The 26,880-nt window shown below is 47.2% G+C and overlaps 1 protein-coding gene across 11 annotated transcripts in view; it reads left to right on the top strand.

The window, feature by feature from the left end:
* The window catches only part of BCL9 (BCL9 transcription coactivator), a 61,209-nt gene extending 35,508 nt beyond the window's left edge, over positions 1-25,701 (top strand). For 5 of the 11 annotated variants that reach the window (XM_037378011.1, XM_037378012.1, XM_037378008.1 and 2 more), the window contains exons 2-9: positions 10,131-10,213; positions 13,226-13,532; positions 15,138-15,454; positions 16,367-16,556; positions 17,093-17,192; positions 17,632-19,861; positions 21,839-22,099; positions 23,503-25,701. In XM_037378011.1, coding sequence (XP_037233908.1) covers positions 13,480-13,532; positions 15,138-15,454; positions 16,367-16,556; positions 17,093-17,192; positions 17,632-19,861; positions 21,839-22,099; positions 23,503-24,620 — 4,269 coding nt within the window. In that variant the 5' untranslated portion in view covers positions 10,131-10,213; positions 13,226-13,479 and the 3' untranslated portion in view covers positions 24,621-25,701. Of the gene's footprint in view, positions 1-5; positions 10,214-11,084; positions 11,211-13,225; positions 13,533-15,137; positions 15,455-16,366; positions 16,557-17,092; positions 17,193-17,631; positions 19,862-21,838; positions 22,100-23,502 lie in introns of those variants that run through there. The other 6 variants (XM_037378014.1, XM_037378013.1, XM_037378016.1 and 3 more) reach the window with 6 other exon arrangements.
* Positions 25,702-26,880: the final 1,179 nt, after the last annotated feature.

The raw sequence follows: 26,880 nt of genomic DNA, 5'->3' as shown, positions 1-26,880 counted from the left end.
TGGCAAAAAAGTAATTATACTTAGCGTGCATCGGTTTGCCAAACTGGTTCATGGTTTGGCCATGCAAATGGTTGTATGGGCACATCAGACAGCGTGGTGCAGGAGTGGAAGTAAATATTGGTAGTGGCAGTTTTTTAAGCTGGTGTTGCTGCCAAGAGGAATGCTCATCTATACCCCTAAGAGTCTGCTAAACTTGCTAAATGTTACTTACACCTATTTGTTACACCTTCCTTTGCCTGAGAACAGTTCCTTCAGCTTACCTTGTTCTCTTTGCCAAAAATGTTTCTCATCTCTGAATGCAATGTATAAAAAGAGAAGTCCTCTTTGAGAAGCTTTAAACCGGGTAAAAAGAAGAGTTTGATGGTTTAGCTATGGAAAAGTTTCTGCTGCTTCAAGACTGACTGATGATACAGAACATGTAGTGTAAATTGATGATAGACTATTTAGTGTGGTTGCAATTAAGCAGTGAAGCTCATGCTGTGAGAATCATCAGGAGCAAGAATTCAACAAGAGTTAAAAAGGATCAGATGTCTGTAGGAATAAGAATAATATTCAATTATCATAATCAGTGACAGTAGAAACTTTGGAAGAGGTACTAAGCCTGTAGTCTAAACCTTGATTTTTGTTCTGCTTTAACAAATACCCTTCTATACTGGGAAAGAGAGGGAGGGAATAGCTTGTTGTGCCTGGGTTTGCAGCGGGGTTCTCTCACACTTCTCTGGAAACTTGATTGAGACCAGTGTGTGAGATGTGTCATTGAACTGCATAGGCTTCTGGTTGGATCCTGGTGATCCATCCTGAAATCTGGTCTGAGCTACGAAACTGTGGCTATTGCAAAGTGAACTGCTGCTACCTGACCTTTTACATTTGTTTTACTTCTACTTCTGTGGGTTGTTCTTGCCTCCTCTTCAGCAGTCAGATCTCAGCACTCTGTTTTCAATTTACTTTGACAACACTGATTGAATTTATTTTAAAGACTCTTAGGAAATTGCAGTTTACCATATCTGAAGAATGAATGTTATCTCTTTAGAGTAGATAGACATGCTCAGAGATCCATTTTTTTCCCAGACTTAAAAGCAGAGGTGAACTTTCTGATTGTTTGGCCTCTGCAAAGGAAGGAGCTTGTAGAATAGGGAAGGGAGAGGAAAAGTGGAACTGTAATGTGGTTGGCTTGTTTGTTTGTTTTTAAAGCCTAGGCAGAATCAATGAAATCCTTTTGAAGGAAGGAAAATGGAAGGTATGCTTTACCAGTGACATAATTCCCTTCCACAAAGCAGGGTTGAGAGGTGGTGGAGCAACATCCTCTGAGAGTTCACTGGAAATTGGGTGCTGTAGTCTGGAAAACAATACTGATTTTAAGTGCTCCTTAGTGGTACAATCTATGGCAAAAAGAGTGTATGATATACGCAATAATTTAACTGCATATGGAATTGAGGGAGAGCTTGCTGCTTTCTGTATTGAGTTCAGAGCAGTTGTGCTTCAGGCACAGGTAGCCATACAGCTGCCTGCTCAACTCTTAACATTTGCAATTACTTTGAGTGGTTGTCCTGTTTCCGTGGCTGATTGGCCTCTTAAGAAAGCAGTGCCACTGTATTCTTGCTATTTAGCTTTCTGTTGGGGCTGTCTGCATGGCAGTAGAACAAGGGGATTGTAAGTTGCTGACCCATCTTGTCACTGGATGGTGTCCATGTGCCTGTTGTTGTCCTCTATGCCTTCTGAACAAAGGGTGCAGATACCTGTTTTACCTTATCGGTAGTGTGGCTAGGGCCCATGGGCTCTTAAAACCAGATTAGGTTGGATTTGGTGGTGAACTTGAGAACAGAACCTGGCTCTTAACGTGCCTGTGATTTATCTGCTTGACCATGTTACTTACGCTCTACAAATTGCTTTAAATCTGTGAGTCGGCTCGTGTATGTTGCATGAAGCTATCTTTGCTGCCCTTGCAGTGTGTATAGAATTATGCAAAACCTGAAGGAAAACTCTGGTTTAGTGGTTCACTGATAAAAACACTGGGTAAGATCAAGCACTAGACCCTTTTGCAGGTTGCTCGGAGCTATGGTCTCTGCATTTTGCTAGACTGACTTCTTCAGGTGTCTTGATATTGCTGTTCCACTGCCTGTGAAATAGCAGTGTTTTATCGATGTACCAATCTGGTGTTGTTTGAGGACTGATTAGGAAAGTATTTGCAGTGTAATATAAAACAAAGTTGTAGCCTGTTGAGGTGAATAGTCACAGCTTCTACAGTGAGAGCTGTTACGGTGGAAAGTTTAGGCAGTCTTATGTATGGAGAGACACTTCTTGGAACTTTTGCTAGCAGAGTTGAAATTTTCCACCACATTGTATATGTATGCATGAGGAGGGAGTAAAGAACTTCAGGCCCAAATGGATTGACAGCTTGTTAGCAAAAAAATGCTTTCTTCTTTTTCTCTCAAAAAAATTAAAAATTAACCTTCTTGTAGTTGGGGATAGAAAGTTGAAACTGTCAGGCAAATAGCCACCATCCAGCAGAAATGCTTCTGAATGCTCTTGTGAAAGCTAGCTTTGATTTGACAGTTAGGAGTCTTTGAAAATAGCGCTCTGTTTATACAGTACAGTAAGTACTTTGAAGTACGTTAGGCTTTGCTGTACACGCGTGGCTAACTAGAAGAATATTAAGCGTATACATCTTAAAAGTAGGAAGGATGTACACAAACAAGAATATAGTTTATTGACATATTTTGTTGAGTGAGGGAGGATCCCGCAGCAACTGGATTTGCATGCTCTTCATATTTTTTGTAAGATCATGTCAAAGCAGTAGATTTGATAATAGACCTGATTATACAATTGCTTAATTTCTTGTCAAAATAACATTTTTACATGCAGTGTTTTGAGATCTTTTAGGTGACCTCATGTTATTTATCAAATGTCAGTTTTTCATCACAGCAGCTTTGATATAGTCATGTAGCATCGTGGAGCACTGTGTACATGTAGTCTTTGCTTGCTGGAGTTCTTTGAAGTGCCTTACTCCTTAGAAGAGTCATTGCTCTGTTTAAGATCCTACATTTAATGACTAGGAAACCAGTATACAGAAGCACTCCACTGTGTTGCTAAAGGTTGTGCTGCATCTAATGTGCCTAATGCAGGTCTAAAAGCAAAGAAATGAGAGGTTCATGTGCCAGGAACATGTACCCCTTGACATACATCTTACCCAGCAGTAAACTGCATGATATAGTAATTCTTCAGCTCTGCACCTGTGGGAATGCCTTGTTTTGCAGTGCTGAGCTCCCCAGGTGTGAGTATCTGGTGCTATAAGACAGCAGGAGGCTTGTGTAGGAGAGAAGAGCAGAGGGATGGCTGGTGGCATCAGTCCTGAGTGAAAACGGGTCTCACAGGCAGCGCTGGAAGGTAGCGATGCTGGGAGTCTTGAAAAACTGCTCGCTTGGGATAAGAGAGAGACCAGATACCTGTTAAGGCGAAGGTTAACATGAAGGAAGGTGTGTGGGTTGGTTGCCCCCAGCAATTCTGTCAGGCATCATGTGTGATGTCCCCTTGCAGCATAGTGGAGAACTGCCGCTTGCTGTAGCGCTGGCTTTTCCTCAGAGGAGGTCTGTCCTGTACTGACCCATCCCAGACCCACTTAGCTTATGAGAACTGACAAGATTGCAGCCTGAGGAGTTATGCCTGAGGATTGTTTCTTATCTTTTGTTCTGGTAGCCTAGTGAAGGGATGCTGAAATGAAAAGAAAAAGCACCTGTTTTTTTTACTTGCTGAACTGATAGGTGGCTTATTTCTCCCAAGCCTTCTGCTGGTGTTACTACGTGTTGACTCCTTCTGTCCTCCCATCCATTATTTCTACGTCCTTCCCCCTCTGCAGATTAGTTCCTGAAGAATGGGCTGCTGGCAAGCCTGATACAGGTGTATTTTACATACAGTTGTTCACATCGATGTCCCTGTCTAAATTTCAGAAAAAATAAACACAGAGAAATAAGAGAAAAAGAGATCACCTCTGGCTGTGAACACGTTACCTACTTCCTGAAAAGTAGATGGAGTTTTGTCAGAAGGAAAAGCTATGAAAGCAGCCCGCGGAAAGCTCTAGTGTTACCTGCTGGACTCCTGCATGTAATGCTGGCTGGTGCTGGTGGTGGTAGCTGCTGACATCATGTAGTAAGCTGCAGAAGCCTGCCATATATTAGGGAAATACTGTTAAAACATTTCTTGAAAAATCCCTTATTGCTAGAGCTTTTGATCTTTATCAGTGTTAACAATAGTAGGAACTCTAGAGCAGACAAGCTGCTGCTAAGGTAAGTGACGCTCCCATGTGAAGTGCTTCAAACTCCAGTTGTAATGTACATAGACTGCTCCCAGCATTGCTAACATAGGTGGAGCTAAACCGATGTTGGCAGCTGTGCTGGAGTACACCGAGGCTGAGCTGAGGTCCTCGCGACGTCGTGGTGTGCTATGGGTTATGCGACAGCGTGCCTAACGCCCTGGCAGCAGCCTAGCCGACCTGCACCTGCAAATGCCACTAATGCTGGTGAAGCTGAAATGGTGTGAACAGCAAGGGGAAGCGTTAATAGCATTCCTGTACAGAAGTGAATAGTTGTAGTTTAGGCTTTGGGGTTTTTTTAGGGTTTTTCTTTTAGCTTTTTGCCCCAGACTGGTTTCTGGAACTGTGTCAGAATGTACCAAGAGGTTGTTCTAGTTCCAGGTGGACCAAGTATTTCAAGTGTTTTTTTTTTTTTTTTTTACGTGGTAGTATCTGGGAAATTGAAAGGGACTTCATGTCTGGCTATGTGCACCTTGAATCTGCTCACCAATGTCCGTAATTGCCTGTCTTCCCTGTTACTTTAGGGAAGGAGTTGTAGAAAGAGTTGTACAAAATCAGAAACTGTCTAGGATGGCCGTTCATCTCCACTGTGTTAACACACACTGAAGTATTGTCAGATGCACTGAAAACAAAGTTGAATTGACACATAGTTGTCCTTTTGATAAAAAGTGTTAGTGTTACTCACAACTCATAGAAGTGATGGTTATGAGAGTAGTAGACAATGCGTCTGTTGCAGAAGATTATTTCAGAATGATTTTTGTAAATACCTAGAAAGAATAATTACTTAAACAGCCTTTTCATCATGGCTTCTGTTGATTGTTGATGTGCTTGTCAGAAGGAAGAGAATAGTTGGTAGAGATACCATTGTCTGAGAGCAGTGGATGGTTACATGGAAATGTCATAAAACATTTCATTTTCTGAGCCTTTGGGTTTATATTTATTGTGCTTTGTCAGTGATTGCCTTGACTGCACTTTTTAAGGATGGAGAACAAAAGGTTGGACTTTCTGTGGCCATTGTTGTGAATGGATTTCAGGAAGCGTCCATGTGTGTGGTGATAGGAGTTGGGGGGGTGAGGTGTGGGAGGAAGGGTATCTGCACTGTCTTACTCAAGATATGTGGATGGGCAGGCAGAGGTAGGCTCAGCGGAGCTATGTTTGTATGAACATATGTACTGCATTTCCACAGGCAGGGGTGGTTAATTAAGTATATTCTTAGAGTTTCTGGGAGGCTTATCCTGTTGTCCTAAATTCTTACGTTAATCCAGGCTACTCAAAGGAACTTTTCTTCCTTGTAACAGTGAAGTCTTGCATGCTCTTTCCATGTCAATGTGCTTGTAGGTCATCAAGGTGTTAATTTTAAGCGAGGCTCTCTTTGCTCAGCCCCTTCCTCTGTGTTTTAAGGCATGGCCGTGCAGTTGCGGACAATTTAGAGGTGTGTATGCGCCACCGGTACAGGAGAAGATATTTTCTCTGTGGAGGTTGTAAGGCTGCCCGGTGAAGACTGCGTAGTCTTTGCATTCGTGTAGGAAAATTAGTTCAGATGACAGATTCTTGATTCTTCTTTTGATTGAGAGTTGCTTGTGATGCAAGACTATGAGCAAAGAGGTAACACTGTGCAGGCTTGGGATTAGCAGTGATTTCTCTGATGTGCATAAGGAGGAATTCTTGGCTTTGAAAAACTGTGAGAACTTTGTGTAGGCCATCGTTTTTCATTGGCAAGACATAAACACAGAAAAGTCCATACTGCTTCAGGGTAAGTTAGGACCATCTAGAAACTGGTGACTGGCTGTGAGTTGCTATCTAATCAGCTTAGTATTAATAAGTTAGTTCATGATGTTGAGAAAATAATTTCTAAGTAGACGGTATTTGTGGCTCACTAGGGAACGACAGAACGTGGTGTTTTCCCCAGTCAGCAGCTGTTTTGGGTAGAATATGGTCCATGTGCCAATGAGGTGCCCCTGGTGCAAGTGGCCACTGCCTTTCTGGCAGAAGGGAGGGCATGAGCCTGTCAGCTGAAAGTCTACTGTGTGATAGCGTTACGGTGTCATTGAAGGATGAGGTCTGCAAACCCTGCAATGGAAAGAGCCAGGGCAGTAGGTCGTCAGGCCCATCTGCTGATGCCTTGCTTGGACAAGCAGAGTTGTATTGTGTCCGGATGACATGCGTATTGATACTGTGTCTTTAGCCCCAGTAGTTCTTTAGGGGTTTCATAAAAAGGACAGAGGGACTTGGTGGGCGAAGAATACAAGTAGATTTGAACAACCAGTCTAAGCCTATCCACGCCTGTGCTGTCGGTCGCTGCTGCCTCCTTTGTGCCAATGCCAGTGAGCATGTGGCCACCTGGCTGGCTGGAATGGAAAGCTTGTCTCTGAAAATTAATCATATCTTTATCTAGAGTTAGTTTTCAGCTGGGTCACAAGTGCTAGTGATGGCTGGAAGGGATTGAGTTGGATAGATTTAGGCTGGCTGAAGTTGCTTTCCTGGGTCCAGCATGCACTCGGTGTACGTACGTCAGGAGGCATTTTTGACAAATCGATTTGAATACTGATGGGTCCAATACTAGTCGTGTTATAAGCGCATGCTTTATGCATTCATGGGAAAGGATGAGGAGGACAGCTTTTGCTAAGAGGTAGAGGCAGATTTCAAGGTGTAGTTAAAAGCCCTTAGTAGGGGCCTTATCTGGAAATTGGGACTGGTTCAAGGGATTGAAGTGTCCCTGTGTCCACAAGTGTCACGGGGAGGCATGTGGGGTGTAGAATACTCTTGTCAATTTATCTGTTTGCTTTTACTTTTATATGATCTGAAGGGAGTCTGACGGTTCAATAAAAGCCTTGAATGACACCTCCTGCATCTTCCTTGTTTCCCAGTTGCACTCTTTATCAATGAGGTGTGTAAGCAAGTACTTTGTTAAACAGCAACTTATTAAAAAGTAAGGTGCAGTTCAACTGCAAGTGTGCAAAATAAACAAATGCTTAACAAAACTGCTAAGTGCAGCATGTGGTGAAAACCAGTGGTAGCTCTTGGGGTGTCCTGGGTGTAGTGGAATCACCTTTTGCCAGTGCAGCTGTTCTCCCTCTTATGTGGTTGAATGAGGGTCGGAGCAATAGGATGTGCCCTTCCCAGTAAAATTGCACTGAAGGAGCATGTCGGCTGATTCATCGCCTTACCCCACCTCTCGGGTCACACCGGGAATCCGCTGGTGGATGCACATGCAGAGGTTTGCTTCCTGGTGGCTGTCAGGATGAACGGCTGTTGGTGCTGCTGTTCTTGGTCCCTCCTGAAGCTCCTGCTCTTCCCAGAGCAGTCTCTTACTCCACTCTCTTCTTTCTTGCCTACTCCACTATCCCAGCCGCAATTCAGGGTGCGGGCTCAGCTTGCGTTCAGAGTTACCGTTTGTTTTCTGTAGCAGCAGGTCTCTAGCCTTTTTTCTTTTTCCGTGCTGATTTTGGGCTCTCACCACCCTCAGTCCAGCACAGACTAACAGTCTCAGAAAGGCCGCGGGGAAAAAAGAAGCTTGCTCTTTCTTGTATGCAGAGAAAGAGGTTTCTTGCCTTTAATGCTTCGTGTCACAGTAAGGCCACAAGTTTGATACTTTTATCTACTTGGTATGCCTTTATTTCATCTCTCCACATTCTCCTTCTCAAAGAGGGAGAAAAGACTGAAGTGAATTGGTGATAACTGCAGCTGTTCCTGCTGAAGCAACCGTAATGCTGTACACCTCCAAGTACCTGACCACTTGCCACTATCAAGTTTCTGCAGTTTAAGGGCATAAAGTAGGAATAAGCTAGTTTGGATGTTTTTTTCCCTTCTGTTTGCAGCACGGTAATGTGATGGCTAGTTCGTAGAAGTACAGGGAGGGTTCATGAATACTTTACCAAAGGGTAAACCAAGATGTGCATTTGTGTCTTGTTAGTTACTCTGCAGTAGCTGCTTGTTTACACATTCTCACCCTTTTGCTCTTAAATTCACTGTGAAGCGAGCTGTCTTGGCACCGACTATGCAGGTGAGCAGCAGAGATGGTAAACTAGGCGATGAAATTACATTGCAATAACTGTCTGGGTAGCCTTAAGGATGGATCGTGTCAGATCATATGTATCCCTCTTGCGGTCCTGAGCTGCGGTCTGTGAGGCTGCCCTGCTTCAGTACTTTGCCAAGTTGGACTTGAATGTTTCAAGCAATAGAGCTCTGACGGTTTGCTGTGACAGATTCTCTCCATCCTGATGTGTGCTGGTGTTCACATGTGTTTCCTTTCTAGGGAAAAGGTGATTTCTGTCACTGCTTTGGTAGAGGTGTGTCAGTATTGGCACTGGCATGGCATAGTCTGTATTGTTTTGTTGGGTGGGGTGGGGGAAAGAAGAGAGGAGATATAACTGGGTAATTGGATTCAGGGATGATTATGCTGCTGTGGTAGGTTTTACTGGATGAAGCAGCTTGTTGCGATAGGTGTTTGTTTCAGCTTCTGTCTGCAGGTGTGACTTGGCTAGATAAGGATGGTCTATCACGATGATTTCATTGTTTGATTTGGCTGAACTGGGTGGAGAATGTAGCTGCATTGTTTGGGACTAGCTTTGTAGTTCGGTTTTGTTGAAGTGGATTACATGGCAGCACATTGCTACATTATTAAGGTGAAGCTGCAGTAGATAATAGTTGGAGAATGTTGGAGGGAAGAGAATATGCGCAGGATTTCACAATGCGTAACTAATTGAGCCTCGCAACAGCTCCTGTGTTCCTGTTGGGAGATCTGGTCAGCAGAATGCGTTGGGATTACACAGAAAACCTCTGGTAGTGATTTCAGTTTGCAGTCATACTTTAACTGCAAGACTGTCCATGCTGTGTAAACCGCTGAGCGTGCTCCCAGAGACCGCGCTGGCCCCCACAGTGTGAAAGTTGTCTGGATTCATACTGCTCTTGCAGCATTTCCAGTTTTCACGGTGGGTGAGGGAGAATCTGGCAGGTAGCTGCTCTGTCTGTCTTTACTGACCTCAAACTTAGCATTAAGCCGTTCCACAGAGTCTGTGTTTCTTTGTATGACTGAACTTCCAGGTACTTAAACTTGCTTTAACATGTGAGCGAACGCTAATTGATGCAGAGTTGTCTCCACTACTGAAAGTGTGGCTGATCGGTTCTTGGGCATGGAACTCTTTTGGCTTTATAGGAAATAACCGTAGTGCAAGGTGGGGCTAACCTATCTATCTTGAGCAAGCTTGCAGTATGTCTTGCTTGGGAAGGTTTGCAGTTGGATCCCCTTCTCCCTGTAGTGTAGCACAATGACGTGAAGCAGGAGCTGCCAGAACAGTAGCAGATAGTGCTTCTTCCTTCTAAAACCTGCCTGGTTTTCCCCTGGATGTGATTGCCTGGCTTTACCTGATGCTTGATGTTTTTATTTATGCGTTGTCTGGCTGTGGAGGAGATTGTATATATGAAGCACAGGGGTTTGGCAGAAGTTGCTGGGCACATAGTGAGGGAAAGGTGAGCCTTTGAAGAGAGATGGGTGCAGAGAAGGGGAGGTTACATGTCCGAGCTTTGTGCCAGCTTCTCTAAGCACAGATGAGCTCATGGGAATCCAGCTAGCTCAAATGTGGGAGTGCTAAAGCAGGTCTGACCTATTTCCCCTCTATGCGGAGCACACATCTTCAGACTTTTCCATTCTGACGGTGGCTTTTTCACTGCTGACAAATCTTGCCAGTCTGAGCAGAGGCTTCCCCTTGTCAATGGTTCAGAGCAAGTTTCGATTCCTCTGCTTCTGTGGCTGGCTGCATGGGAGGGACACACAGCTTGGCTGTGCATTCTTGTTGGTGAAACTATTCCTCTCTTCTTTTTCCAGGTGATCGTTTCTTGTCAGACAAGTGGTTTGCAACTCATGGCCTCCACAATGAGTACTGCCGTGTCGTGACACCAGGGGTCTTGGTAAGCTACTTGTTGGAAAGGCGAGGACCTATCATATCTCCACAGCTGTGGGTCCATCTCTTTTGTCTCTGCAATTGAGGTTTGAAGACATTTTAAGCCATCCCAATTGTAAGCTGCAACCAAGTGGGGTGAGGCTACTTTTCACCTGTTCTCACTTCCTCCTCTGAGCTGGCAGTGGCGCTGATGTGGTTACATGATCAACCAGATCAGGGGACTAATCCAGCTGAATAGAGATTTCTGCTGTTTCCCTTGGGTTTGTTCCCATTCAGATCTTCCCCTGATGTGGTCAGGAGAGAGGTGGTGAGAATGAGTAGCCAGTTGAACCATCCTTTTTCCCTGCAGCTGTTGCTTGGCATACCTTAAAGCAATCCTGAAAATGCAGCCTTGGATGTAGCTTGCCAAAATGTCTTGAAAAGTGGCTGGCTTGACCATTCACTGTCAGTGACCCTACCTCTAATTTTAGAGCAATGATAAAGGCTTTGCTATGGCAGGCAGACTCCAGCTGCAAAATACATTTCTCTAGAGCTTTTCCATTATTGAACCCTAGATTCCCAGACATACATATGTTAGAAGTGCATTTAGAAAAACCATGAGACATTCCATTTCACATTATAAAAGATGGTACATTCCCAGTGTGCAGAAATGAGAAGCCGAGGAGGTTGAGCTGCTGTTGTTCCACCAATGAATATATTGATGTATCCTTTATAGCTCTCTCTGGTAAGAAGAAATTTAAAGTGAGATTGGAAAATACAGTTCCCTTGCAGAGCGCATCAATTCTAATAGATGGAAGATACGTGTATATAGGATAATAAAAAAGTAGGGTTAAAAAATTGGAGGAGGTTGATTTTTATTTTTTTTTTCCCCCGTGAAGTACTTGAAAGTTTGGTGATGTCAGAAATACTGTGCAGCCAGTGTGATCCTGGTTCTGTTCTTCATGTTTTCTCATTGCACTGTGCAAGACTGGGAGTCTGAGAGAATTCTCATCTTACAATAACAGGTAACATGATAATGCATAAATATCAAAAGTGGAAAAGCAGAGGGTGAAACAAGTAGAATACTTAAGTTCATCACACAGACATCTACATCCTGCTTTTAGCATTGAGCTTTGCTTACTTTGTTCCTTTTTTCTTTTTTTTACCTGAAATTTACCCTATTTTCAGTCATACCTTCACCATAAGTGAGGAACTCAATGTATCACTGAGTTGCACTGACTTAAAGATGCATAAATCTCTTCTGAAAAGTGGAATTGGTTGCTGTTGATAATGTTACGATTTTGTTGTCAAAACAGAGCCAAATTTGCATGCGAAGATGGTACAATGTAGAGGCTCGTGAAGATGGTCTCTCTTGTCTTTAATGTATCTGTATAGCACCAGCTCCAATTACAGCATGTTAGTGGTAACAATAGTAACAGAGTAACTCCAACATTGCTGGCATAACTGGAGGGCTAACCAGCTGATAGCCCCAGAGGCAAGTGGATCCTGTGGAGTGTGTGGCTCAGACTGGAGTTCATCTGATTACCTAATAGAAGGCATTAAAAATGAGACCTTTACTGTAGAAACATTCCCCACAGTCATGGGTTTGTGCAGCACGGTGGAGGTGAGAATAGGGAGCAGGATGATTTCTGTGGCTTACGAAGGAGGCATGTGGTAGAGAAGAGAATTTTTGGAGAGGATGCAGAGCTTCATGGAACAACTGCAGTGTGGAGCACTATCATGTACAGCAGTGCAAAGTCACTAAAAACTGTAATGGCACAACCTCACAACAAGATATATTTGGGGAACTGGAAACCCATGGTGCTCAATACTACAAGTTACTGGTAACTCCTTGGCTAGTTGGTCATGTGGTGCCTGTGTTTCTTAATCCTCTGGTGTCAGCAATTAAGCAAACCAATTTTTGTTTTCTAAACACAATTTGAACAGTAGTTTTTTCATAAAATTCAAGACGCTCCCAGTCTGGTGAGATTTATTTTGTTTCATTTGATATACACGGGAAGAAACTGCTTCTTTGGGTGCTGAGAAGGAAAACCAGGAATATTTACATTTGAATAATATTTAACTAGCAATGCTTAATACATTAACAATAAATCTTGGTTAGATTCTAAATTAAGTGGATTTGCATCTGAGTAGGTGAGATGAACAGGAGAGATTTTGTTGAAACATAAACAAGACAGAAATTTGTTCCAGAATAATTTAGCCCAAAGGACGTAAACAGTAATGTTCAATAGTTTCCTCCTCCAGAAACAGTTTTATGTGCCTTATTGCCTGTGTCATGCATATTGTTTCTTAGAAAGAAGCTGAAAAAAGTGCTTTTGTTGTGTGATTGTTTTTGGTTGGTTGTTTTTTTTTTTTTTAAAGCCTCAAGAGTCTGCATAGTGTTGCTGAGCAAATTTAGAGAGGTAGTTCTCTAGTGATCTTTTGGCCTTTCTAATAGATACACTGAGTGACTAACCTGGTGTTTTCAGAGCAATCACAGCATAGCTGGTTGCTTACAGGTGGTCAGGAAGGCATTTTATTTTATTTTCCTCCCTTTGTGCAACCCTTAGCACGCATCATTGAACATATGTCTAGTTATATTGGACCAAGGAGGCAAAAGATTTGAACAGAGTTTATGTTCTTAAGAAATATCAGATTATGGCCATCCACAGGAGAGTCCTGGATAGCTAAGTCATGTTGGGGGTTTGTAATTTTGGCTTCCTACTGACTTGCTGTGAGATGTCTTCAAGCTGGGCACAAATACAGAATGAAAGTGTCCAGATACGAGGTGCTTCCCTGTTTTGTTTACTTCAGAGTGGTTTCCTTTGGATGAAGGGAAGATGGCCTCACTGCCTGTAAACCGAACGGCCAGCAAGGGCTGCCTCCAGTTTGAAACACAGAGCTGTACTGATCTGAAAGCTCTTCTCCTGTGTCTTCTCAGTAATGGGGGGAGAATTGCCGCTTACTGCTTCACACCAGATACATCTGCTTGGGAAGTTCCTCACTGGTTTTCTGTTCTCTTGTGGGGTGGTTTTAACAGTGTGCCCTGGAGATGCGAGACTTCCCCTGGGCAGCAGGAGGCACGCGTCTAGAGAATGCTGGAGCTGCAGGAGGGAAGTGCCCAGTGCAAAACCAGAGAGGAACAAAGAGAAAAAAGGCAAGCAGACAGCCAGCATTGAGAGAAGCGGGTGGCAGAAAGTGCTTCGACTCTGCCTCTGGCGGCACGCTCCCCAGAGGAACTTGACGAGAGCCCATCTGCGCGCGTGTGAGACTGTGAGCTCAGGATTTCTGTCAATGCATTCCAGTAACCCCAAAGTGAGGAACTCCCCGTCAGGCAACACACAGAGGTAAGGAGAAGAGCCTGCAGTCAGCTGCTCTGGGTTGGTGCACGATGCTGTCCCCGCTCTGCTGCAGGATTGGCCAAGGACCGGTGCATGTGAATTGCTGGTCCTCCTTTGTGCGCCCATCGGAACCACCGAGTACCTGAGTGCTGGCTGCACGGTGCTGGGGAGCCTCCATGCTTGCTAGGCTCAGGACGAGCTGAAAGCTGTAAACCTGTGATGTGCAGATTCTCCGTTCCTTGTGCCCTCCTCCCTCCCATCAGGTGTCTGAACAGGCTGTAGGAGAGTAAACATGCTGTTTCTGTCTGTTGGTTGGTTGGGGTTCTTTTTTTTTGTTTTTTCTTCCCCCTCTTCTAATTATCTGTTTCCCCAAGGGGTGGTTGGGCAGCAGAAGGTCTCCCTGTCTGTGCTTTCACACAAAATGCTTCCTCCATATTATTGGCCTGAACAGCCTGGAGAGTTGATCAGATCCTCTGCATCATTTACCTGCCGGTGCAGCAGGTCAGTATCTCTCCTCCACTAATTTGGAAGGGGAAAAATATGGAAGTGAAGCAGTGTCCAGGGACTTGCAATGGTTTGATTGACAGCATTCTCGAGTTTGATTGTTTACTTCTAGAGGTCATCTGGAGCTTAAGAGTAATTGAGAGGGAACGCCTCTGAGTCAGTTGTCTGTCCAAAGGAGGAAACTGCCTGGGTGAGTCCCACAGTGAGGATGCTAGCAAGCGCTGCCTGTTGGAAGTGGTAGTGATGAAGATGGGAAAACACAGTGCAGAAGATCCGATAGCAATGGAGTGACTGGAGCGTGAGGAGGAAGGGGGGGTGGAAAGTATGTCTGTAAAACCCAGAGCAGCAAAATATTTTTAGGATGCAATTTGCTGAATCAAGAGGGAAAGAAAGACTCTGAATCTCCTTTGGCAAATTAGAGAAGTTTCATCTGCCCCATTTTGCAGGAGTGTGCAGTGAGATGGTATCCTTCTCTTCCCTTATTCAGAGGCAGGTTGTAGCTGGTTTAATTGTTTTCACGGTCAGAGGTTTGTGTTTGCCTGGCAGCTCGCCCCAATGTATGATGAATGCTGCAGTAATGCTGGGTTTTCCTTGTGCTCCCTGTAGAACTGGATAGGGAGGTGCAAGGGAGGGGGTGTGGGTGGTGGGGTCTGCTCTGATCAGAGCTGTGGCATATCGTTGGGGTCCAGGAGAGTGGCGAGGTGAACTTTGTTGTGCCTTGTTTGTTTACTCTGAGCTGGTCTTGGTGTGAGGCGCTTCTCTGTGCACATAGAAACCGTTGTCTTTATTGACAGAAGCCCCAGAGGTAGGTCCTCATGTGACAGCAGTTCCTGGGATCTGGCAGGTCTGTAGCTTGCTTTGGTGCCTTCTTGAGCAATGAGATCCCATCTTGGATAATAACCCTTTCAGGGCATGTTCAAAAAAGCACCTGCATGACTCTAAGCTTGCAGGCATTTTTTATTTGTCAGCAATTGTCTTAGCTTGCAAAGGTGGCAGTGGTTGCTTCTGCTTCTCTGATTGGTTCCTACAGGGTTGAACGAATCAGTGGTGTGATTTGTCACTTTTTTTCTTCTCCTTTTTTTTCTTTTTTTTTTGCTCTGTCCCCAGTAGCCCCAAATCAAAGCAGGAGGTGATGGTCCGTCCCCCTACAGTGATGTCCCCGTCTGGCAACCCCCAGCTGGATTCCAAATTTTCCAACCAGGGCAAACAAGGGGGCTCCACCAGCCAATCCCAGCCCTCTCCCTGTGACCCCAAAAGTGGAGGTCACCCCCCTAAAGTGCTCCCTGGCCCAGGTGGGAGCATGGGGCTGAAGAATGGGGCTGGAAATGGTGCCAAGGGGAAGGGGAAGAGAGAGAGGAGCATTTCGGCAGACTCCTTTGAACAGAGGGAAGCTGGGACTCCTCATGATGACCCTGAAATCAAAGGTACGTTTGCTAGGATTTGTGTGCAAGTGCAGACGTTTAGTCCTAGTCCTCTGTGAGATGGAGAATCGCTATGCAAGTGTTAGAGAAACATTTATTTGTCTGGGGTTCTGTAAGTTCGAACCAACGAAGTCTCTGAAGGTCTTGAGAGAGGCAGAGGAGAGGTTGTCATAGCTGGCATTGGTAAATGACCTGTTCATGCTCAGTTAAAATGCAGACCTGACCCTGGTGGGAAAGTTCCCTTGTAGCTCTGAAACTCCTCCAGAGGATCTGAAAGTACAACTGCAACCTGTTGGTTTCCTTCTGGCCTTTGGCCTTTCAGGAACTGCTCTGTTGTAACTGGGATTTTGAACAAAATGCAAGCCTGTTTTGTCAACACAGATACATAACCCCTAGCACCCTGACTGGTAACACAAGGCAGAAATGGGATTTCTGTGTTCTGTTCCTGGCTCCAGCATTGCCTGTGTGAGGCAGTGCAAAGATGTGCGCTAGATGTGCAGTTGTCCATCTTTCCTTTTGTTATCTGTTTGCTAGGTTACCTGGCTAAGGTGGCTGAAGGGAAAAGAAGTAAAGTTTCACACAGTGTTCTCCTTGGGTGCAGACATATTTATGTCTGTTTGTTTTGGTGTGTAATTTTCCTGCTACTCTGTGTGGCCATCAGAGACTTCAAAGGGATCAGCTCTGGGAACTGCCACTTGCCTTGGAAAGGGACAAAATGAGCTTTCTCCCAGTGGTGCCTGAAGGGCAGCACGGCATTAGAGGGAAGGTGTGTGGTGTAATAGAATACTTTTAGTGGTGCTTGAGAGACAAGTGGGACATTTCAGAGGAGGAAGAGCTCTGATCAGTTTCCAGAAATGGTTTCCAAGGAGCTCCCAAGGTAGTGATTCCCCTCTTTTCTTCTTTCTCCCCTTCCAGACTGCAATTCTGCTGATCATGTGAAGTCCCAGGAGTCTCAACACACACCACACTCCATGACTCCTTCGAATGCTTCAGCCCCAAGGTCTTCCACACCTTCTCATGGCCTGACTGCCTCTTTGGAGCCAGCAAGTGGGCAGAAGACTCCATCCAAAGTGGTTTACGTCTTTTCTACTGAGATGGCCAACAAGTAAGTAGGTAGATGCTTGAATGTCTTCAGGGAGCGGGGCTTATATTTGTGCTCCCTTTTTAAGAGATTCTCAAGTACACTTTCTCCATCAAGTGTGTTCTTGTAGCAAAAAGTCATTACTTGTTTTGGGGATGCTGAAGAGGCTGGAGTGGAGAATGTCACTCTCTTGCCCTCTGAGAAGTTATTGTTTCTCTGAAGTGTGGGGGTTGGTTTGTTATTTTTTTTGGTTGGTTGTGGGGGTTTTTTGGTTGTTTTCATTTTTGCTTGTTTGTTCATTTGGCAAATGCTGGTAGATATTGTTTTACAATCCATGCAGTGAGTAGCAGCCAGGATGGCTTAAACTGAGACATGAACCCTGAATGCTGATGAGTTTGTAGGTGCAAGCGTTTTTCTTTTGCTACTCATCTAGAGTGAAGTATGTGTGGTTAAGTCTTTCTCCCTTCTTTCAGCTGAAGGAGAGAAGGGAGGAGGGTGGTTAATAAAAATGGATTCTTAGCGTCAACTGGATATGTGCACCTGTCTGTCTGTCTTTGCAGGGCTGCAGAAGCTGTGCTGAAGGGACAGGTGGAAACCATTGTGTCCTTTCATATCCAGAACATCTCAAACAGCAAGGCGGAACGAAATACTGTACCCTTGGTAGGGAATACCTGCATGTGGGTGGGAAGGGAAATGGTAAATGTGCTTGTGTGCGTGTGATTCAGAGAGATGGATGAGTATTTATATCCTGAAATAAGTTTTAGGGTGGAAAAGAGAGGGAGAGTTGTTGTTCTAGCCTTCTGCAAATAAATGTCTTGGATGATCCAAAGAAGAGCTTGAGTCTTGCGATATTTGGTAGTATATTTCAGACCCATTGCTTATGCAGAGCTAGCACACAGGCAAGGAGTACCTGCTGTAATGCTTGAGGAAAACAGGTTTCTGCGTGGCCAAGATGCTGCTCTGTAATCACTGCATGAAGGCTACCCTTCCTTGCAAAGTGTGGGCTGGTGGGGTTGAGACAGGGCGTTTCATTTGCACCGCTGCTTATGCGATAGGGCTGTAAGAAGAGTGAGTGACAGTGTGTGGCTTTCTCTTGCAGAACCCCCAGATCACTGCACTTCGGACTGAACCCAAGCCCCTGCCGCAGCCCCAGCCCCCCACTGCCCAGGACCAGAACCCTCCCCAGAACGCCAAAATGCAGCCGACTCCACCTGTGTCAGCGCCAGTATCCAAATCCACTGGCCCCCCTTGTCCCATAGATCAGGACAGCCCCAGCGTGGAAAGCAAAGTGATGTCTGTGGGCAGCCCTGCCAACTCTACCCCGTTGCAGACAGAAGGATTTGGACAAAGTTCAACCCCCAATAACCGAGCAGTTAGCCCAGTTTCCCAAGGTAGCAATAGCTCCGCTGCAGACCCCAAAGGTCCTCCCCAGCCGGTGTCTGGTGGGGATCCGTCCAGTTTGGGCGAGAATCCAGACGGACTGTCGCAGGAGCAGCTGGAGCATCGAGAGCGCTCGTTGCAGACCCTGAGAGACATACAGCGCATGCTCTTCCCTGACGAGAAGGAGTTTGCGGGAGGGCAAAGTGGGGGGCCACCCCCAAATGCTGGGGTGCTGGATGGTCCCCAAAAGAAACCTGAAGGGCCGATACAGGCCATGATGGCTCAATCCCAAAGTTTAGGCAAAGGGTCAGGGTCTCGGACAGACGGAGGGGCTCCGTTTGGCCCTCAAGGACACAGGGACATGCCTTTTTCCCCAGATGAAATGGGGCCACCACCAATGAACTCCCAGTCAGGACCCATAGGCCCAGACCACTTGGACCACATGACTCCTGAGCAGGTGGCCTGGCTCAAGCTGCAGCAGGAGTTTTACGAGGAGAAAAGAAGAAAGCAAGAGCAGGTGGTTGTGCAGCAGTGTTCCCTGCAGGACATGATGGTCCACCAGCACGGGCCTCGTGGGGTGGTCCGAGGCCCTCCCCCTCCCTACCAGATGACCCCTGGGGAGGGCTGGGGACCTGGGGGTCCAGAGCCCTTCCCTGAAGGCATGAACATGTCGCACTCTCTGCCCCCCAGGGGCATGGCTCCTCATCCGAATGTGCCCGGGAGCCAGATGCGCCTGCCTGGTTTTGCAGGAATGATGAACCCTGACATGGAGGGCCCCAGTGTCCCGAATCCCGCCTCCCGGCCTGGGCTTTCGGGAGTTAGTTGGCCAGACGACGTGCCAAAAATCCCAGATGGCCGAAACTTCCCTCCTGGCCAGGGTGTCTTCAGCGGCCCTGGCCGAGGGGAGCGGTTCCCCAACCCGCAGGGCCTGCCTGAAGAGCTCTATCAGCAGCAGCTGGCGGAGAAGCAGATGGGCCTCCCTCCTGGCCTGAACATGGAAGGCATCAGGCCTGGCATGGAGATAAACAGAATGATGCCCTCCCAGAGACACATGGAGCCTGGGAACAACCCCATCTTCCCTCGCATGCCGGTGGAAGGGCCGATGAGCCCCTCCAGGGGGGACTTCCCGAAAGGAATACCCCCACAAATGGCCTCTAGCAGGGAGCTGGAGTTCGGGATGGGTCCCAGCAGCATGAAGGGGGACATGGGCATGAATGTCAGCATGGGGTCCAACCCACCCCTGGTCCCTCAGAAGCTGAGGGAGGCAGGAGTCGGGCCAGAAGAGATGATGAAACTGCGCCCCGGTGTCTCGGAGATGCTCTCCTCGCAGCAGAAAATGGTGCCACTGCCGTTTGGGGAGCACCCGCAGCAGGAGTATGGCATGGGTCCCAGGCCTTTCCTTCCCATGTCTCAGGGCCCAGGAGTCGGTCTCCGAAATCTCAGAGAACAGATCGGGCCTGACCAAAGGACTAACAACCGGCTCAGCCACATGCCGCCACTACCTCTCAATCCCACCAGTAACCCTAATAGCCTCAACACTGCTCCCCCTGCGCAGCGGAGCCTCGGCCGCAAGCCCTTGGATATCTCCGCAGCCGGTCAGGTGCATTCGCCAGGAATCAACCCCCTGAAGTCTCCCACGATGCGCCAGGTCCAGTCTCCCATGATGGGGTCTCCCTCGGGGAACCTCAAGTCTCCTCAGACACCCTCCCAGCTGGCAGGAATGCTTGCGGGCCCCACTGCCGCAGCTGCCGCTGCTTCCATTAAGTCCCCCCCTGTCTTGGGGTCTGCTGCTGCTTCTCCTGTCCACCTCAAGTCTCCGTCTCTCCCTGCACCTTCTCCCGGATGGACCTCATCTCCAAAGCCTCCTTTGCAGAGCCCCGGGATTCCCCCAAACCACAAGGCATCTCTCACCATGTCTTCCCCAGCCATGCTGGGGAACGTGGAGTCGGGTGAGTGCCACCTCTGCTTGCCACGTTTGGCTCCCGGGTTGGCGGTGGGTTGCCCCGAGGGGTGCAGCAAGGGGAGGGAGGAGGTTTCTTGCAGGGTGGCAGGAGCTGGATGGCTCTTCGCCTGTTGGAGGCTGTGCCGAGGGTCTGGTGGGAGGTTGTGCGAGCGGAGCGCGTGGGCTGTTCCTCCTGCTGCCTTTGTGGGTTTGTACCTTGCCTCCCATGGTGTCGAGGTGAGGGCTGGTCACTCGGAGGACACGCAAGTGAAATGGTGGGGTCACGAGGTGTGAAAAGACGTGGAGTGTTGGTGGGAGAAGTCCTTTCTCGAGGGGTTTTTGGCTGTTTGGCCGTAGCTTCTGCTGATCGTAGCTTTGTGGAGAAGATGCTGCAGATAAAGGCTCCTAGGGAGACACGCTGAGCGTAGCTGGCCGGTCGCGTGTCTGGGTGCGGTTCAGGTGCGGCCGGTGCTGTCAGGGTTTACCGGCCCTGACCCAGCGCCGTTTCGGAGGGAGCCAGCCCCGCAGCCGCACGCCGGAGCCCTGCCCCGCCGGGGACCTCGGGGGCGGGTGCTGGCGCTGCGCTCCCCGCTGCTGAGCGGCCTTGGGCGGGGGGCGGCCCTGCCCGGCCCCGGCCCTGCCCGGCCCCGGCCCTGCCCGGCCCCGGCCCTGCCGCTGCCCGGCCCTCCCGGCGGGGCCCCGGGCACACCCGCCCCTCGGGCCGGGCTCCCAGCGCCGCAGCGGGGCAGCCCCGCGCCCGCAGAGCCGCCGCTTGCCCGCGTGGCCCCCTAGTGCCGCTGCGGGTAACGGCGCGGCCGCGCCGGGGACGGGACCCGGGGACGGGACGCGACGGGGCGGGTGGCCTCTGGCACCGGCTGTGGGGACCGGGGCCGGGACGGGTGGCCCCTCTCACGGGCTGTGGGGATTGCCGGCTGGGTCTCTGCACCGAGGGAAGCGAGCCTTGGTGGTTGGCATCTATCGTGGCTGCTGATGCTGAGCCTGCCATCAGCCTGAGTGCCTACAAGTCAGAACCAAGTGCTTTACTCCATCCCTAACCGTTGTGCTTAATGAATGCTTTTACATGCAGCTCTTCCGAAGCATAAATGTTTTGGCATTGCAGGATTTTTGTATTCTCTGTTCTCCTTTTTTTGGCAGGGAGAGGGGGGCAGCGGGGGAACGTGTGGTGAATTTTCAGTGACAGCACAACTTCGGTTTAGCATCTTCCTTCATATGTGGTCTGGGTGGCATGAAATTCATTGATGAAGAACAAAGGAGATTCGAAATAAATTTAACTGCACTTCCAGTTTTGGGAGAGCAAGGATGATATTCAGCTAATAGGTGCAGAGAATGCTTCTTTAAATGGAAAGAACAGTAAATATATGTATAGAAAACCTGAAATAAAACGTAAACAGGGAGTTTTACTTGTAGCTGCTGATGCAGCTTGTCAGAAATCTGCTCACATGTCTCTGCATAATATCTGCTACAGCTTTTGTTGTGCTGCCTATGTCTTGTGTGCTTGTTTGCCTTCTAAAGAAAAGGAGGAGTTACAGTTGACATTTGGTGGGTGTAGAAACAATTAACTAACTAGATTTTGATTTCTATGGCTAGACCTGGTACCTAAGTCTGTCATCAGTGTATGGAAGTTGAACAGTAGGATTTTCAGATAATTGGTAATTCTTCATGTGGATTTGTAGAGGCTCAAGATAGTTCCAGTAGAAGTGCAGAATCCAGGATAACTAATGTTAACCATCTTGATCAATAGGCTTGTTTTTCTGGTTACCTTTCACAGGCATTGACTGCATTAGTCAGATGGTCTCTTGCAATAAAAGGGATTTCTAGTCATTGAGATTTATAGTTGAAAAGTTGGTGGGTTTTTTGTTTGTTTTTTTTTTTTTTAAGAAAAAAACCTGAAGTCTCTTTTTTTGTCCCCCCCCCCCCCCCCCCCCCTTTTTTTTTTTTTTTTTTTTTTTTTTTTGCCCCTAAGGTGGTCCACCTCCTTCCACAGTTAGCCAGTCTGCTCCTGTGACTCTCCCTGGAAATCTTCCCTCTAGCAGTCCTTACACAATGCCCCCAGAGCCGACCCTCTCCCAGAATCCCCTTTCCATTATGATGTCCAGGATGTCCAAATTTGCCATGCCCAGCTCTACACCGCTCTATCACGATGCCATCAAAACTGTGGCCAGCTCGGATGATGACTCCCCTCCAGCACGCTCCCCAAACTTACCACCTATGAACAGCGTACCAGGTAAGAAACTCAAAGAAACATCAGCCCAAGCTATCAGGCAGTACAGTGAGGGTGATTTTTACGGAAGCTTCATCAAATGAAGATTGTGAGAGGGGAAAAACCTTGAAGAATATATAGCCATGGGTTGTTTTTGAGGAAAACAGTTGCAATTCTCTGAAATGGGGAGACAGGAATTCTCATTGCAACCATTTTTATTTATTTTTTTTTTAATTTGTCCAGAAAGTGTCTGCTCTGCAGCAAGTGTATAACCTGGAAAACCCTTATGCATAGGAGAGATTTTCACTCAGGCAGACTGTAATTACTTGTGTGAGTGAAGGCTGCTCATGGGAATAAGGGTCAGACCTACAACATGTTATCGAGAGGAAACCATTCTTCCCTGTCTTAAGGCAGTGTCACAGTGGTTTTGTTTTGGTTTGTTTTTTTCTGACACTGAATCATCTGGGTTTTTTTCTGGGCTTCATGGATTGCCTTTGTCAATCCACGTTAGAGAGCGTTAGAGAGCTTTTTCAAAATGTACATCTTTTCATATAGGGAATGTGTAATGGGCAGGTGACCTCAGCCAGGACTGAAGGAAAAAACTGTCCTGGTCCCTACATGAGAAAGTTGAAGAAAAAGTAAAAGGAAACATCATTCTTTTGGGCTGTCTTGTGGGTGAGCGTGTTTGTATGAGAAATCCAGTCCCTGCTGATAGCTTAATGTTAATTAATTAAATTAATGTTAACTTTAATTAAATTAAACACATACCCATGTGTTTAATGCAAAAATAGGCGGTAGCCCCTCCACCCAATTGAATTAACATACTTGAAAGAGGGGATGGGTGGATGTTTCATGAAACTGGCAATTGGTAATGAATTCTTGATGAGTTTACCTGTAGCTTTGCTGTCTCACACGGTAATGATCAGAGTGGCTGAATATACCTGGGGAAGCTGGCTAATTGAATAAGTTCATGATGATAGCTCATTAACCTCATTGATTGCCGCCTCTTAGTCTTATGAGGGTTACCTGATTTATCTCTACTTGAGTTTTGAAAGGAGATTCAGTCACTTCCCAGTGGACAAGTGTCCATACACCGATAATGGGTCACAGACATGTTTGTTAATGCCTGTGTCACCTAGAGTGCCAGGGAAGCAGTAAAGGTGTGGGCTGGATTGAGATTGTACTTGCAGAGCAGGCTTTGATCACTTGTTGATAGGGCAGCGACAAGCTTAGGGAGGCAGCTGCGCAGATGGTTTCAGTTTTCTGGTTAAAGTAACATTTTCCAGAGCCACTACTGATGTATTTTTATTAGCACAATTTTTTTTGTGCGCACGCGCGGGCTTGGTAACCTTGCAGAAAGGTCTCTCGATAGCTTTATTGTTTATTGTTCGCTGTTGTCTAAATGTGATTCCTTATTTCTTCCCTAGGAATGGGCATTAATTCTCAGAATCCTCGAATTTCAGGTCCAAACCCAGTGGGTCCAATGCCAACCCTTAGCCCAATGGGAATGACCCAGCCTCTTTCCCATAACAACCAGATGCCCTCTCCAAATGCTATGGGACCCAATATACCTCCTCATGGGGTTCCCGTGGGACCCGGCCTGATGTCACACAACCCGATGATGGGGCACGGTTCCCAGGAGTCTCCAATGGTACCTCAAGGACGCCTGGGCTTCCCACAGGGGTTCCCTCCTGTACAGTCCCCTCCGCAGCAGGTGCCATTTCCACACAACGGGCCCAGCGGTGGACAAGGCAACTTCCCAGCAGGAATGGGCTTCCACGGAGAAGGACCTCTGGGGCGTCCTACCAACCTGCCCCAAAGTTCGACAGATCCAGCACTTTGCAAGACTGGAGGCCCTGGCGGTCCAGACTCCTTCACTGTTCTTGGAAACAATATGCCTTCGGTTTTCACTGATCCAGAGCTGCAGGAGGTGATCCGTCCTGGAGCCACGGGAATACCCGAGTTTGACCTGTCCAGGATTATCCCGTCGGAGAAGCCTAGCCAGACACTACAGTATTTCCCTCGTGGGGAGGTGCCCGGCCGCAAGCAGCCGCAGGGTCCTGGGCCTGGGTTCTCCCACATGCAGGGGATGATAGGAGAGCAGACCCCGAGGATGGGACTAACATTGCCTGGCATGGGGGGCCCCGGGCCAGTGGGAACTCCAGATATCCCTCTTGGGACGGCTCCATCCATGCCAGGTCATAACCCGATGAGGCCGCCTGCCTTCCTGCAGCAAGGCATGATGGGGCCGCACCACCGCATGATGTCACCAGCACAGACGGCGATGCCTGGCCAGCCCGCGCTAATGAGTAACCCTGTGGCCGCGGTGGGCATGATCCCAGGCAAGGACCGAGCCCCCGCAGGGCTGTACAGCCACCCGGGCCCTGTAGGGTCGCCTGGTATGATGATGTCAATGCAGGGCATGATGGGACCCCAACAAAACATCATGATTCCCCCCCAAATGAGGCCCCGAGGTATGGCTGCTGACGTTGGCATGGGAGGATTTAGCCAAGGCCCTGGAAACCCAGGGAACATGATGTTTTAAGCTGCTACCATAAGACTGGATGTTCTGATCCTTGTCAAGATGAGATTCCAAGTCCTGAGGGCTTTTTTGGGAGCTTCAGGAGTACAGTTTGGCCATGCAATAGGTGAAAAGAGACCAGAGGACGCTTTGGGAAATCTCGAATGTATGGAATTACCTGAAAAAAAAAATTATTCATTTTAACAGGTTGTTTTTTTTTAAGATTTATTTTTTAAAAATTATTTTTGTGGACTTGGGTATCCCGTGACGGCACCTGCTTTGAGAATCTGTAGCTGTATTTTGAGAATTGCCATTTGTCACAAGTTGCACCATTCTCTGTATGTTTACGTCCTTCGGACTGGCTTCTCCCAGGACTCTTGGTTATTTTTGGGGTTTTTTGTGTACTGTACTATATTGTAAAAGGGATTTTAGCAGAGACTTTAGTCTTTGGGGTGAGAGGAGAATGGGATTCTAGGCTGTTTACTTTAGGTGGAGAATCCATCTTCAGAACTTCGGACTATTTTCCTTCAACTCCAATGTATAGAAAAACCAAACTACGACCTCAGAGCAGAGTATTAATGAAAAGCACAAAAAGGAACTTAAGTTCAGTGAGGAGAATCTTTTAAAAGAAATAAATAATAAGTTAAGGACATATTTTTCAAATTATGGCGTGCTGTCCAGCACCTTCTGTCTCTCCCTCCCACTCTTTATTAAATAGGCTTCTCTCTCTCTCTCTCTCCGTCCCCCTTCTGTCTCCTCCTATGGCAGCTGCAATACGTTGTGTTATTTTGGGGAGTAAATCTAGGAGAGCCTCTCCTCATGTGGGGACTCTTCCCACTTTTAGGAAGGGGCTGGACTTGGACACTGTTACATCCTACAGTAGTCTCTCTCACTGTTTCCTATTCTCCTTTTCTTAGAAACCCCAAGTGATTTTATTAATGTGGGAGTGGAACAGACACTAAAAGTTATCCAGGATTTTTTTTGTGGTTATTTTTTTTTCCTCCCCAGCGTAAAACGTTCTGTGTAACCTCCATTAAATTTGGTACAAAACCACTCGCCAGGGCTGTGGTGTCAGAAAAATAAAATATATTGTTTCTTACAAAAATGAACTGTCTTTTTTTTATCCACTCCAGTTGTTTCTGTGTACATCAGACAGCTGGCCAGATGACTGCTTGCTCTTCCTTACGGTCACAGCCAGCCTAGAGGCCAGGTGCGGCAAGCTTTGGCAGCTCCTAGAAGTCTGGTCTGTAGGCAGCTGCATGCTCCTTGCAAGGCACTTCTGTTCACTTAATCCTGAACTGAGCTTGTTTTTTCTCGGAGTAAGGTCTTATTTCAGAACACCCCAGGGACAATTGTTACAGTCTTTCTTCCTCAGTTTGTCGAGGGTCAAGGAACAGATGAAACATCGTCTCTGTCACTTCCTCCTGGTGAGTGTTTGCAGCACTACAAGGTATGTGGTTTTGAGCTTTCCCTGAGCAGCAGCGTCTGTCTGCTGAGCACCGTGGTCCAGTGCTGTGCGGCGGGGCACTGGGATTGAGTGTCCCCCTGGGGGCTTTGGATCCGGTAGGGTCTTGGACTGCCGGTGCTCAGAGGCTGAGATAGTGGGGGATGGATGAGCTTAAATACCAAAGGTGAGAGGGAAATCATCAGTACGCAGATTTTTATCAAGAAAACCCTGCTGGGTAAATTGTTGCTTTGCCACAGTTCTCATCGATCAACTCCTAATCCCCTGTCTTTTCGAGCTTGCCTTTTGAGAGAATTTCAGCGAGAAGGTTTTATGGTTTTGTCTATGAGGAGCGAAAGACTTGATGCTGAAACATGGACTGGGAGTTGAGCCCTGCTCCTGGAGAAGATCAGGGTGTGGATCTCTAGGGCAGGGCTCTCTGGCTGGCTGCTCTTTGGTCCCCCAGTGCTGTATATGGAGTGTGTCATTTCTGTCCCTCCTTCCACCTACTGTTACTTGAAATTCTTTCAATGAGTAGTTTCCTCAAAGGGCTGGCTATTTGGCGTGAAACTTCACGTGGAGAATGAGTCTCTTTTAATATGCTTGTGCGTGAGAGTTTTTTGGAGTTAACTGATGCTTAACAGGTGGAAAAAGAATTGCTGTCGGTGGCCAGTTTACCAAAGTTTCGTTGCTAGTGTTTCAAAATGAGTGAAGCCACACGTCGTTGCAGGCACACAAGCCTCAGAGCCTTCTGTTGCCTGCTTCCAAATTCACCTTTGTGCTGTCATGCAAATTTACAATGATTTTGGGTGAGAATTACTCTTTTGACAAAGTGTAGGA

This window comes from Falco rusticolus, chromosome 2, assembly GCF_015220075.1.
Source record: "Falco rusticolus isolate bFalRus1 chromosome 2, bFalRus1.pri, whole genome shotgun sequence".
NCBI lineage: Eukaryota > Metazoa > Chordata > Aves > Falconiformes > Falconidae > Falco > Falco rusticolus.
Note: the sequence above shows the minus strand (reverse complement) of the source record. Positions and strands in the feature narration are given on the sequence as shown.